The sequence below is a fragment of the Thermobia domestica genome, chromosome 3, assembly GCF_964235325.1.
Source record: "Thermobia domestica chromosome 3, izTheDome1.hap1.1, whole genome shotgun sequence".
In the NCBI taxonomy this organism is placed as follows: Eukaryota; Metazoa; Arthropoda; class Insecta; order Zygentoma; family Lepismatidae; genus Thermobia; species Thermobia domestica.
This window is the reverse complement of record NC_137456.1, coordinates 203,028,797-203,043,498: the sequence shown is the minus strand read 5'-3', so window position 1 is coordinate 203,043,498 and position 14,702 is coordinate 203,028,797. Positions and strand designations below refer to the sequence as shown.

At 38.7% G+C, this 14,702-nt stretch overlaps 1 protein-coding gene across 1 annotated transcript in view; it reads right to left on the bottom strand.

Moving 5' to 3' along the window:
* The window catches only part of Ubr1 (Ubr1 ubiquitin ligase), a 360,686-nt gene that overhangs the window by 289,929 nt on the left and 56,055 nt on the right, over positions 1–14,702 (bottom strand). Inside the window, exon 7 of the mRNA XM_081752092.1 lies at positions 3,078–3,273. Within this exon, the coding sequence (XP_081608218.1) occupies positions 3,078–3,273 (196 nt within the window). The remainder of the gene's footprint in view (positions 1–3,077; positions 3,274–14,702) is intronic.

Below are 14,702 nucleotides of genomic sequence, written 5' to 3'. Positions count from 1 at the left end.
GTTTTGTTTTTAATTTTTATTTGTTCGAGAAAAAAATAATAAGTTGATCGCGTTAAGATATTGAAACAGTCATACTAAGGCCTGTGACAAACATCTTGGCATTTCAGCTAAACGAATAAAACGCAAGATCTGGCGCGACGTTGCCAAGTGGTAAAGGGGTGTGGCTATGGGTAAGCAGACAAACTACAGCGCGATCAGGTGGCAGGGAATAGACGTGGATGTGTGCAAAATAAACGTGGCAATACCGCTGGCCTCTCATTTGCTAGCAGCATTTAAAGGGAACTTGGAGCGCCGCCTTCAAATGCCAAGATGTTTGTCACGCCGTTTAATAGCGAACGTTACCTGATGTAATATATAACAGTAATATGATGACAGAATCGTTCAATTCATTGAAATTTATAAAAAATACATATTTTTTGAAAAAGTTATGTAAATAAATATTTTAAAACCGATCAGTCAATTTATTGACCTCGAAAACTACGGATTCGACACTAATATCGGTCGTTTTCGATTTCTGTGTCACTCTTTTTCCACCTTAAGGGAGCCACAGAGGTGTCTTATACCCACAGTATTTTTTTCCAAATTGTAAATAACATGCGTACCAACTTTGGTTGAAATTATGCTAGAATATACACACATCCATCTATCTATCTATGTATCTATATATATATATATACGTACGTACGTACGTATGTCATATATATGATGCTGAGAAAACTTTACAGTAAAAATAACTTTATTTCTATCTTAAGGCAGTTCGAGTTGAACACTGTCAGCTCAAAAAATGCTAAGTTAATAGCCATAATGATCAAGACCCATAACGTAAACCTGCACTGGGAAATATAATGTCACTTACAAAATATCACTTTTTAAGATATTAAGAATCCATGTTGTACAAAAGGCGGGATAGACGCCTCCAATGTGATGTAAAGTACCAATTACTTTACATTGGTACACCTATTCTTAATCTGCACTGTAGATGCATCTAGTTATGTCATTTTTGATGATGTTAAAGAATCTATCTTGTCTTAAAGGCGGATATATGTAATTATTTTGTATTTGTACACCTACACCTCAGAGTTATCTAGTTGTAGATAAATGTATAACATTTCGTGAACTGAAATAATGATTTCAGCATTAACTATAATAAATTAATAGCGGGATGTGCTAAATAACAACTATCTGTAGTTTATATACTGTGTTCATGTTGCTTTGTTGTTAAATTATATTCTGTTTGACATGGAAAAAAATAATTGTGGATTTTATATATGTAGTTGCTACTTATTCCCTTTCAATAGTAAGTGTTAGTAGCAATACGTTTTAAGTGGGTTGGCGGTAAAGCATGTTAAATATTGCAATGTTCTAGCGAATATAGTGAAGCGGCGATCGTTCACTATTAAAAATTAGAGTTACTCACTAAGTAATTCTACTACTGTATAATAAGACTAATGGACGCTATAGGATAAGTTTAGACTTTTAAGGTAGAACTATACTAAACTTCAAAATCCTAATAGCAGTTACTTTTTTCTTTTGGATACTGGTGTGATATTCGAGATTCTACTGTGGAGCGGAGCGCACGAAGTGAAAAGACTGAATATTCATCAGCAACTGAATGATGTGTGTGGAGACAGTGTACTTGCAAATAATACTGTTCTGAAATGGGTCCGTGAATTCACGGAAGGCGAGAATAAAAGGATGATCTGCCGAGAATTGGACACTCAATTTCTGACAACCCCTGAAAACATTACCTGTGTGTAGGATCTGGTAATGGAGGACAGACAGTGAAATATGGAGGACAACTGCAACCTAAGAGTGCTCTTATACGACACTATGGAACGCACACTGACTGACCACCTGAAGCTGAGAAAGGACAGTTCACGCTGGGTCCCTAAACAGTTGAACGACATATGAGAGACGTCCCGCAAGACAAATGCCACTGGCCTGGTAACAGTGCTGCCAATGAACAATTGTTTGACTCCGCAATCACTATGGATGAAACGTTTATTTTCCTATTCAATCTTGAAACAAAATGTAGTCAAAACATTGGAAACATTCCTCCTCACCTCCACCCAAAAAATCTAGTACAGTTTCTTCAAACGAAAAAGTTCGTTACGCCACAATCTTGGATGAAAGAGGAGTTAATTCTAGCTGACCCTGCAACCAAAAAGACATATGATTACTGGGCAGCACTGTGTGCAGCTTTCGGAGAAGATATTGCTTCCTGCATTGCAAGCAATTCGACTACAACCCGCAAGTTCAGTTGCTTCTGCATTGGGACTCTGTGGAAGTGGACAGAGATTACGTTGAAACATGACGGAAAGTTTCACCTAAATATTAAAAATGACAGTGACAGTAACTGATGCGAACTTTGATGAGCCTCTTGTGCAATGAAGTTCAAGATTAAGGATGTATTCATAAAAATTCTTAAGGTAGTCCTCTACTAATCATAAATTGTAATCCGCGAGAAGCTTACAAATTGCTGCAAAAATAAAATGGAAAACAGCCTTAATTAAAAAACCCATTGTATTCTCTACATTCCTTTTACTTCCAGCACTGGTCCACTTAATCAAGAACAACACTGAAAACAGATTATTATGTAGACATAATTAAACTAACGCTCTATTTGGTTTTATTGTAACCAGTTGATAAAATGCTAAATTATCAGCAATACTATACTTAAAACTAGATATATTTCCAACGATAATTCCAGTTCTCAATAAGAAACAAAGGAATTGTTACAAACTGTCTATGCTTTTCTTGAATTGTAGTTGCTATTTAATCCTATATAAGTATTACAGGAACTACGAATAGAATATTCCCACTAAAGATTTCAGACCTTCAAGGCAATGGGGCCTATGCAGTCATCCTGACTCGTGATTAGTGCCATACTAAAGAGCTCGACTAACATATGCTTCCTGCAGTAGTCAGTGCTTTAATATGGCGATAATCATACTTCAAAACGACTCTGCATAAGGCGGAATAAGTGTTAACACGTAATAACAAAAATATTTATCTTATTCTCACGTTCCTTAAATAGAAACAAAAAAAAAACTATATAGGAACTTGCAACACTTTACCTTGATTGCACTTCCTTCCACACTCAGAATTAAATGTATGAAGTAACACAGCCAAAACATCATCCTGAGCAATGAGATGATGCGCTAACGTAGGTACCGTGAAAATCTGAACAGAAAGTGACGCTATAGAAAATGAATGATCATGGTCATCATTTATGAAGTCTTTCAAAATGTTTCCATAGTGCTTTGTGAATACCTAGAAGATTGAAACAGAAAATTAATAGTAACAGATACTAGTCTCCCATCAAAAATTATAATTAAAGTTCCTATTCTAAAAACGTAACATACGTCTGATTTGTATATTGAAGAAATCGACATATATATATATATATATATATATATATATACTTCAACATTTATGATAGATCTGTATAGATCTTTAGAATTTTTATCACATAATTTTTACCAACTTTGAATCTAGATTAAGTCAAATTTTATTTCCATCTATCTAGATCATCCATTTCAAACTCACTTGTGCGACAAACTAAAATGGCTACATTAAAAACAAGTACGAAGAAAAAGTATTTACCATTTTCCAATACAACCTAAACCTAGAACTAAAAGTTAATGACAATGCGTAAATTACTGTATAGCTGTAGTTTTCCTCTTTAAAATTACCTCGTTAACCCTCTTTAAATATAATAAATAAAAAATTGAATTTCATACTACTGTCTGTCGTAGAAAGAAAAAAAAAAACTGGTTTTATTTTTCTACACCTATTTCAATAAATTCTATTTTCGTTATTCACAACAGCACCAAAGTATCTGATCGGAAGGATATCTCATTTGAAAACAGAAAATTTAATATTATATATATATATATATATATATATATATATATATACACCCGCCGCAAAAACAAAACTCTTCGGACCTTATAGCATAAGCACATTAAATACATAAAATGTATGCGAAAAGCTATTATTAATGTATCAGATACAACAGAAAATGCATGCATTAGTACGGAGTCATGTTGCCTTTACTTTTGAGAACAATTTGAATGCGCTTGAGCATGGAGTCACTAAGATTTCGGAAATAATTTAAGTCCATGTCAATACACCACATTTCCTTCAATCCTGTTTGGAGGGTCTGTAGGTTCTGAAGCTTCTTCTGTCCCAAGAATTTCTTCATACGATGCAAACAATTTTCGATTGGAATTAGGTCGGGGATATTCCCAGGCCATTCTAACATCTTGATATGTTGCTCCTAAAGAAAATTTGCTACCTTTTAGCCTTGTAACAAGGAGTGTTATCATGGATCACAGCTGTGGATATGGAGCATATCCACTAAATATTCCTGCAGAACGTTGATATACTGATCTGCGTTCATCGTCGCATTTTGTGGTACGAAATATAAACCTCCTCTACCATTTTCACCTGAAAAACATCCCCAAATCATTACAGACTGGGAGTGCCTAACGGTCGGAACCGTATACGGCGGGTCGTATCGACCTGAAGATGATGGACGTCGAACCATAACAGTTCCCATTCGGAACAATTGGAATATGCTTTCGTCGGAAAACATGACTTTCCTCCACTGTGCTGGTGTCCATTGTGCATATTTCTTTGCGAAAGCAAGACGTTGTTTCTTCATGCGGTCGGTGAGTAGAGGCTTTGTCGAGGGTTCTTCTTTATTTGTCTCATGAGGAGAGTGTCTCAAGATTTCGTTGTTTTTCTTGGCCTCCCACTACCGAATTCGTTCTTTGGAACCCAGTAGGAGGCAGTTTTTTGCCGGCAGCCAGAACCTTCATTATGGTTGATTTTGCACGACCTGTACGTTTGCATATCTTCTTTATGGGGGCGTTTTCATTTCGCCATGCAATGATGCTGGCTTTTTCCGCACTGCTACAGTACTTTCCTGGCATATCACAAATGCTCAACAGAAATACAGTACTAAATTATAAAACACAAAGTGCACCATACAAAAACAAATCAATTTATAACACACACTATAGCAGAAAACCACCCTTCATATGTTAACCAACAATACGAAATGAACTGAACTCGCTTATCAGCAGTAATAGACTGTTGTCAGATACATTCATTCAGATACAATCTGTGTTCGAAACAAAACAACACTAGATACAAAAATACAAAGTGATAGATCTCCTACTACGACAGCTTTTATATGAGGTCCGAAGAGTTTTTGCGGCGGGTATATATATACAGATGGTGATCAGAAAAATGGAAACATCTGTAGTTGGTAACACGTCAGATTTATGGGTTGGCAGTGGTGTCGTGGCGCCCGCAGCGCCGAACCGCTGGTGGTGGTGTGTTAGGTCGGTCTCCATACTACGTCAGGCGCAGTGGAACAGCAGTGTCCAGTGGCTGCAGCAGACGGAGGTAGTGTAAAATGGGAGACTTCTCAAATTTTCAAAGAGGGCAAAATGTTGGTGCGCGGTTATGTGGAGTGAGTGTGACGGCAGTGACGACTGTGTTAGGTGTGTCGCGTGGGACAGTGTCGAAGGTGATGACGGCCTACACAACACACGGGAAAACCACATCGGGGAAGCGGAACAGTGGGCGGAAGAAAATCATGAGTGACAAGTCACGCCGGATATTAAAGCGCATTGTCACGCAGAACCGTCGTGCCACTGCGGAGCAAGTACGGAGGAACTCAATCAGCACCTCCTCCACCCTGTTTCGACAATCAGACTCCGCCGCGAATTACATGACATGAACTTACGGGGTCGTGTTGCACGGGCCAAACCGCTCATCAGAGACCATAACACTTTCGCACGCCGCAAATGGTGCCGCGACCATGCAACTTGGACCGTTGAGGACTGGAAACGTGTGATATGGTCTGATGAGTAAGCCTTCACCCAATTCCCAACCACGGGCCGTGTTTGTGTGTGGAGAACGCCCAAAGAAGCTTATGATCTGCAGTGTCTCCGCCCAACTGTGAAACATGGCGGCGGCTCGGTGATGCTGTGGGCCGCCATATCATGGTTTTCATTGGGTCCTGTAGTCACACTTAGCGGACGAATCACTGACAACGATTATGTTGCAATTTTAGGAGACCACTTTCATCCTATGGTCCGGATGTTGTTCCCGGACAATGACGCCATCTTCCAGGATGATAATGCACCCATTCACACAGCTGGCGTTGTTGCAGCGTGGTTTTAGGAACATCGGGATGAAGTTCAACACCTCCCCTGGCCCGCCCAATCTCCGGGATGAAGTTCAACACCTCCCCTGGCCCGCCCAATCTCCAGATCTCAACATAATTGAACATCTGTGGTCCGTCTTGGAAACACGACTCCGGCGACGATTTCCACCTCCATCCTCTCTCACAGAACTGGCCGATGCCCTGCACGAGGAATTGTGTAAAATTCCACTTGCTACCATTCACGACCTCTATGCCTCCATGCCACGTCGCATTAAGGCTGTTCTGAAGGCGAAAGGTGGCCCGACACCATATTAATCTGGTAAGTTGCAATTTCGTTCAGGTGTTTCCATTTTTCTGATCACCATCTGTATATGCTGGATACATTTCGAATGAAAAAAGGAATCACAGAGTCAGTTCGCCCGTTCCACCATCACCGTTTCTTTTCCGAGGTTGCAACAAAAGTTTATTAACATAATTTTCTTGTTTGCTATACCAAAAAATCTATAACAAGAAATTCAGAGATTTCATTAAACGCCTGCAGGGACATGACTTTAGAAGTAAATGCAGAGAAAACTAAATACAAAGAAACTCACTGTAACCATAATACTGCGAATTATGGATAAACACTTTCATATCAAGTAACACTTTCGACAAAGTAGGCACTTTGAAATACTCCAAAACCATATCCTTGAAAAAATTACATTTAGACTGAAAGCAGTAAACTCGTGTTATTATTTAGCCTGAAGTTCTTGATTCCGCGAATTACATCGAAGATTTTGAAGTTTAAAGCATATAAACCTATAATTATACCTGTTGTGTTGTATGGTTGTGAAACATGGTCAATTACTTAGAGGGAAGAGTGCAGACTGAAAGTATTCGGAAATAAAATTCTGCGGCGAATATTCGGACCCAAGAAGGACAGGAATAAGAAACAGAGAAAACTTCATAACGAGAAACTGACTAATTTATACCGTTTACCATTAGGAAGAAAGAAGGAATGCTTTTAAAATTTCAACTAGAAAGCCAATGGGAAAAGACTACTAGGAAGATCTAGACGCAGATGGGAGGTCTATATTAAGTTAGGATAGATTTCGCAGAAATAGAAATACAAAGTAGAAACTAAATACAGTTAGAAGTCAACGGACAGCTTTTGTGAATGTACCATTGAATCATAGACTGCAGAGTTTATTACTTAGTTATTTTCTTGTTTGTTTGTTTATTTGTTTGTTGAAATTCATCGTCCCTTTTCAGCACCAAGGCTATATGAAACATGGACATGAAGTTCAAGACGGACATGAAGGTAGTTTCACGTGTTCCGTATACTTGCCACGATCACGAAACTCAATATCAATACGGTAATACATTTTTTTTTTTTTCTACACACTCCATTCAACTCTGCCCCAACATGATTACACCAACTTGGTGCGAAACGGAGAGTTCCACTCATGAGGGGAGGTGCAGTACATAATAGGGAGTTCCAGAGAAGTTCAAGGTCAACTTCACGCCTCTGGAATTGAAAAATACTTACAGTACACACATATATTTAAATACTGTTGGGACGTAAGGATATTCAATGTGGATACGTAATACGTTAATTATTACGTATGAATATTCAATGAGGAGAGGATTTTGGAACACCTGATATTAAGTTAATTAAGAATCAGGAGGAAGAAGGAAAGAAAAAACATTTTGTGTATGATATATAAAATATGAAACTGAGAAAAGAAAGATCTATTCCAGATCGTAGTAATTCAATTAGAAAAGAAAAAGAAAAAAATGATGATGCGAGGAACACAGAACAATTACTTTTAACACAATATGTGGAGAAAATTATACTACAAGCATTGAACAGATGATCCGATGTGAGAACGGATGGAAAAATTGAGAAAAAATATTTTGGTTTAAGAACGAAAAGGGGCCAATATTTATAGTAAACAGAATTATTGGAAACGGAAAGAAATGTAAATAATGTTTACTGTTTTAGGAATTTCCTTTACCGAGTAAATACATATTTTAATGGAACGATCGTGACAGGGCTATTAGAAGAGAATGGAAGAATAGACAAAGTCTTACCTGAAACAAATACATGAACTAATGGGTAAGAAAACAAGAGAAAAATGAAAGGGGGACCTACAATTGAAGGGGGAGTTCGGTAGAAGTATTGCCTTTGTTCAATATTATTCAGTATGTATATAGAAGATACGAGGGTCATTTAACTCGAACTCGCAACACTGCTACGATTGGAGTGTCGTATGGGCATGAGAAAAATGACGAACGTAATGTGTTCCGTGCATATGTACGAGTCAGTTCAACGCTGCTGCCGTCCCATATTACGGTGTGTGTGGCGAAAAAAATGAAATGAAGTCTTTGAGTTTTACGTCCCACGGTTATTCCGGTTAGACTAAAGGAGACGGTGATAATGAGTGATGAATGAAATGGTGGAATGAAGAAAGAGGGAGGAAACGGGAGAACCCCGAGAAAACCCACGCACACGGTGTTTGTCCACCACAAAGTTCACTTGGCGGGGGCTGGGATTGAACCCGGCACCCCAAACACCAGAGGTGAACGCTCTACCACTGAGCCACCGCGGCCCAGGTGTGTGTGGCGAGTAGACATTGTTAAAGTGATTGTTGTGTGAAATATCGCCCTAACGCAATGTTCACGCTTGCAGAACAGCGTGTGTTTATCAAATTCCAGGTGGCACGAGGCCGAAATGCTAGGACGATTCACAGAGGATAAGTAGATGCCTGTGGTGAAGCTGCTCTACGTATCGAACAGTGGCGAGATGGGTTGCAGCATTTCAGGCGGGACGACAGTCCACAGACAAAATGCACGGTGGAGGGTATATGCGAACGGCTACGGACGAAATTCATCTTGCAAGACTACGGACACTGCTTGACGGTGATCGGCGCTGGACTTGCAGTGAATTGGCGCAGGAGCTGAACATTTCTTCCGGATCAGTGTTCCGCATGCTAACACAAGATCTTGGCATGCAGAAAATTGCAGCCAGATGGGTACCCCATGCTCTGACCGAGGTTCAAAAGTGTCATAGGTGGGAATGTGTGCGCCTACACCTTCAACGGTTACAATGAGGAAGATGATGACTTCTTGCACTGCATTACTGCAAGTGACGAAACGTGGGGAAGATCCTACAAGCCTGAATTGAAACGTCAGTCGAGTGTATGGCGCCACCCAGAATATCCACGACTGAAAAAGCTTATGTAAGAGCCAGCAAACGTGAAGGTGATGATAATAATGGCATACGACCACGAAGGCATTATCCTGTCACATCAAGTTCCACTGGGCGTTACTGTCAATGCTGCATACTATGCTTCATACATCAGTCACCATTTGCGACCAGCATTGTGGCGCAAACGTCCACACCTCCTGGAGTCTGGACCAATTCTCCTACACGACAATGCCAGATGCCATACAGCCAATCCAGTACAGACTCTGTTACGACGATGGGGTTGGGAGGTACTAGAGCACTCGCAATACTCCCCGGATATGAGCCCCTGCGATTTTGATCTTTTCCCAAAAATGAAAGAACCTCTCAGGGACAAACGTTTCAGAGACATTCCCAGCATTGTTCGTGCCTTAGGGCGCATTGTCAACACCCTCTCACGAAGTGGGGCTTTGACAGGTATTCAAAGGTTATCAGACATCTGGCGAAGGGTTTAACAGGCTGGCAGAGACTACACCGAAGAACTGTAAGCTACTTGAAGTGAGTGATTCACTACATTCCATTTCACAACTATGTTGCCACTTCGAGTTAAATGACCTCGTACATATCGTATAATGAAAGAAGGTTAACATATTGAACACGATGACTGAAATTAAGAGAACGTGACAATTATAAATACTGGAAAGTAGAAAACAAAACAAATAAATTATTGTATTATTAGTAAAGATCTGATAAATGAACAGGAATAAAATCAAAGCTCCACAATCTTTCCCACGAAAGAAAGAAAGAAAAAGAGCATTTTGTACACTGTTAAAGAAAGAGTTATATACAAAATTATCAAATCTTTAGTCTGAAGTATAATACTGTATGAGACAGAACCATACACTTAGAGAGAGCGATGAAATGCGACTGGAAGCAACGGAAATAGGTAAGTGGACAAGTAGTGAAACGGAACACAAATTAGAGAGTGTTAGTAAAAATGAAAGAAAGAAATATCGCAAGTAGTAAAAAAGGAAAGAAAGAAAAACTAGTTAGATCATCATTTGAGAAAAAATCTTATTAGAAATGTGATAGACGCACGGTAAAGAGTGAAAGAACAAGAAAATGATTATTACAATTCATGAATGAAAATAAAAAGAAAGGATTGAAATGCATGGAAGCTCCTAAATTTGTTACCAGCGAACTGTCAGTAATGCAAAAGTACATACAACGATGAAATTACTTTTACATTTATCACAGTTATTAACATACTTCTGTACCACGTGTCTAACATCTCTATTCAAAACGTGGTGTCCTGTATTATTTTTTGTTACCTTTGGTACGCGAAATGCATTACCATGGGCTATTTAATTAGAGTTAGTTAAATTTGACTGAGTACACCAATTCTGACGTAAAGTTTATATTTTTGGATATATAATATAGAAATAAAACCCTTATTATTATTAATTTACAACTCCCATTTTTTTCTCTCTCTATTCGATCGTTACTTCTTTTACCCAATATTTGTACCAACCAAAACATTCCCTCAATTTTTACCTATCTCTACTTATCTCTATTTACCTTCAACCTGGTACCACGTGACTTTCAAATTACCAGGGCTCCAGATCTGACATTAATCTAGAACTCTTATTTTAATATTTCTTTTCTCCTACTTCAGAGAAACACTTACAACAGTTTGTTTTTACTTAGTTTGCACGGTAGTATTTTAAACTAATAGTAGGGTAAAAAATAGCCGAAAATCTCTCACAACTCAGAACTAAATACTATTGAAATGATTTTTTACTCTAACGTTAATGGGTATTGGTACTCTTCATAGGCGAAATGCTAAAGCATGGCACTGTGCGAAAATTGTTCTATGATGCTTGAATTTTGAACCATAGTTTTCAACAAATTTTGCTGTTTGGATTTATGTAACACATTTGATATAACCATAATTATTGTTTATGAGTATATTTTGCACATTAATTTAACTCTCTAATAATGTTTTAAATTACTAAATTGAAAATAGGAATTATATTGCGATATTTTCCTTATACAGGGCGATTCAAAGCCAGGCACTCTAAGACAAATAGGTACAATATATATGGAACATCCGTACATAGCTAAAAATATTTTGTATGTTTATGTATTTATTTTACTTCTGTATAAAATATTTGCTGCTATAGCATGCATGTTACCTCTATTTGCTGCGATAGGGCAAAATATGCATGCTAAGTGTGGACGGATATACCTTCAGATGATGCAGCAGTTATAATTTACCCATCCGTGCCTATGCGGTCAGTTTCAAAACCATGGAAATCATGTCATCCGTCAAACATCAGAAAACTGGAAAGGAATTCCTCGGAACTTCCAACTGAACAGACTACGATGCCTGTTATCAAGAGTAGAGGTGGTTTAACCCACGGTCGTGGAATGACAAAATATGTGGGACATATGGATTCAATGTGTACATATATTTGGAGAGATGCATTCTGCTGACATCTTTAACTGGAACTGAACGCCAACAGAGTGCACAACATTGTGAGTTATTGCCATCACGTATGAAGACGAACCGGAGTGACTGAAGACTTACGATACAGTGCCTGAATAAGCGTCAACCTTTTTCAGTGTACGACTCAACGTTGCGCAATGTAGCCACTGGCGTTATAGCAGTAGTTGACAACAAAGTGAACTGTGACGATGTAGACATTGTTGGTAATGTAATACATCAGAAGTTGGATGGCAAACCTTGCAATGCCGTTAGATTGAAGAAAACTGACCAAGCAAAAACATCACAGCATGTAGGAAAAGTTCACATTGGTATTCACTATTTCGACAATTCAACTCTCTTCTGGCGAATTACTACGCTCGTTGAGCTCGAGCACACAGGATCCCAGTATTTTGCACATGAACTCACTCTCACACCACCAAAAGCTGCACTAATTCATTCACTTTTGCAAGGATTTGAGAGCGTTACACCGCAGGCATCTGAGGAACCTGAGCTATCAAAATCATTCGTTATTGATGGCGGACATTACTTCGACACGTAGTATGGTCTAAACCCCATTTGTGAATGGACGTGCTTCAGTCATACTGCAAATTCTTATGTCAACATTTTCATGTACCATGCATAGTAGTATTTGACGGGTACCCAAGTGGTCCCTCCATCAAAGACCATGAGCATCAACGCTGAAGGATTCATCCTGCAGCACCCGATGTGAAAATTTCATTGAACACACCAGTATACGATAACTAGCATGTGTTCCTCTCAAACGAAAAGAACATTAAACACCTAATAGGTTTGTTGTCTACAGAGTGGAGAGTAAATGGCCACATCATATACAAATCAGAGAAGAATGGCGATGACACGTTAATTATTTCGAGTGCAATTAGCATGGTTCGTAAGAAGGAACAAGTTACAGTTGTGGCGGATGACACGGATGTACTAGTGATGCTGTTGTATCATGCTGATGACTCGATGGTTAAAATGTTCATGAAATCACTTGCAAAGAGGAAGAGGCATGAGCAGAAACCACTCTTTGATGTCAGAAGTATCCACCGTCACACTGGACCACTAGTTTCCAGGCATCTCCTGTTCATTCATGCAGTTAGCGGGTGTGATACAATGTCAGCACCGAGCTCCTCCGTGGCTAAGCGGTTAGCGTACGCGCCTTTGGCGTGGGAGTCCCGGGTTCGATTCCCGGCGGGAGCTCATGTGGTTCGGATTCCACGTTAATCAGTAGGTCCATGTCTCATATAGCCTCGCTGCTGAACGGGACTTTAAACTCAAAATCAACTCAACAATGTCAGCACCCCACAAACAAGAAAAGGCAAAATTTCTGAAAACACTTCTAAAGAATGTAACTACTCAAGAATGTGCAGAAGTATTTCTTTCAGATAATTCGTCAGTGGATTCAATCTCAAAAGCAGGCAAGCAATTCGTCATTTTGTATGGTGGTACACAAACTGACGATGTCCCTCTAGTTGATTACACAACCTACATGCGAATGACAGCATGAGCGTCGAGACCAGTTCCCGAGTAGCTCCCACTCCAAGCCGTGCATTTTCATTCGTTAAGAACTTACATGCAAGTACAGCAATGGAAAACTATCAACGACAGAAATAGATCCTCTTGAATGGCGTTGGGTACTCAAATGTCAGCATCTCTATCAGGAAACTAGTGATGAACCTTCAGCACTTGATTCCATCTTATAAGTTGTACGTTGTCAGTACAAAGCGCTAGGAAGACAGTTATGTAGTAGCACGAGCTGCTCCTACAGAAAACAGATTAAAGTGTATGTCGGCATGTCGATATTGCTATGGCGATGGCTGCACTAATGGTCGTGAAAGCATAAGAATTTCCGTAGACGATTCGTCATGCGAAGAAAGCTTTTAATTAGAAAAGAAACGTGAAAAATTGCCCTTAAATTCACAATCAAACATTGTGCTAATGTGCGTCGGTATACCGAAGCGCTGAAGTGTGCGTACCGGCAACTTTGAATTCTTGAACGAATCCGCAATGAACGCAGGGGGACGTGTGTGAATGTGTATGAGTACTGTATATAATGTAAAGAAAAAAGCGTATGGTGTAACAATAAGAAGTAGTGCTTATATTAAAGCAAATACACAATTAAACTTAGAAGCCTCTAGGAAGAAAAGTGATCAGCATTTGTATTAGTGAACCGAACACAGAATGTACAGAGGTGAAAGAGGAATAAATAGTGGCAAGGAATGCAATCAAGACAGCATATAGAAAATAATTTCACAAACAAAATAAATAATAACGGAACTGACCATTGGGTTGCAGTTACTTGTATACAAAGTTCAGAAACAAGGAATGAAACACTGAAATCAACGAAACACAAAGTTATAAGAGAATTCAAAGAAGTATTTTGTGTTTAAATAAAATAATAACGAACTCATACAGGGTAGAAACAGGTTATGGAATATACATTACACTGAAATGGGAATTCATACAGATACAGTTAAAATATATTTTAATTACTTTTACAGTAAGAAATCAGAAAACAATTCGATTTTTTTAAGTTGACTCAGGGGCAATATGGTGAAAACGCTGGAGAGAGACTCTTTTACAAATTACGTTTGAAAATATTGAACTTTTATTCTCATCCATGTCGTGGCTCAGATGCATGTTTTACCCATTTGTCTTATTGTGCCAGACTTTTGAGTCACCCTGTGTATAACCATCTGTACCAGTATTGGAATTTCAACATATTTTGACTATAAATTGCCACTGTCTTATTACGTACGAAATATATATTGCACTGCATGCATAAAAGAACTTTTGTGTGTACTAACTGGTATTACTTCAATAGCAGCATTTGTTTGAAAACG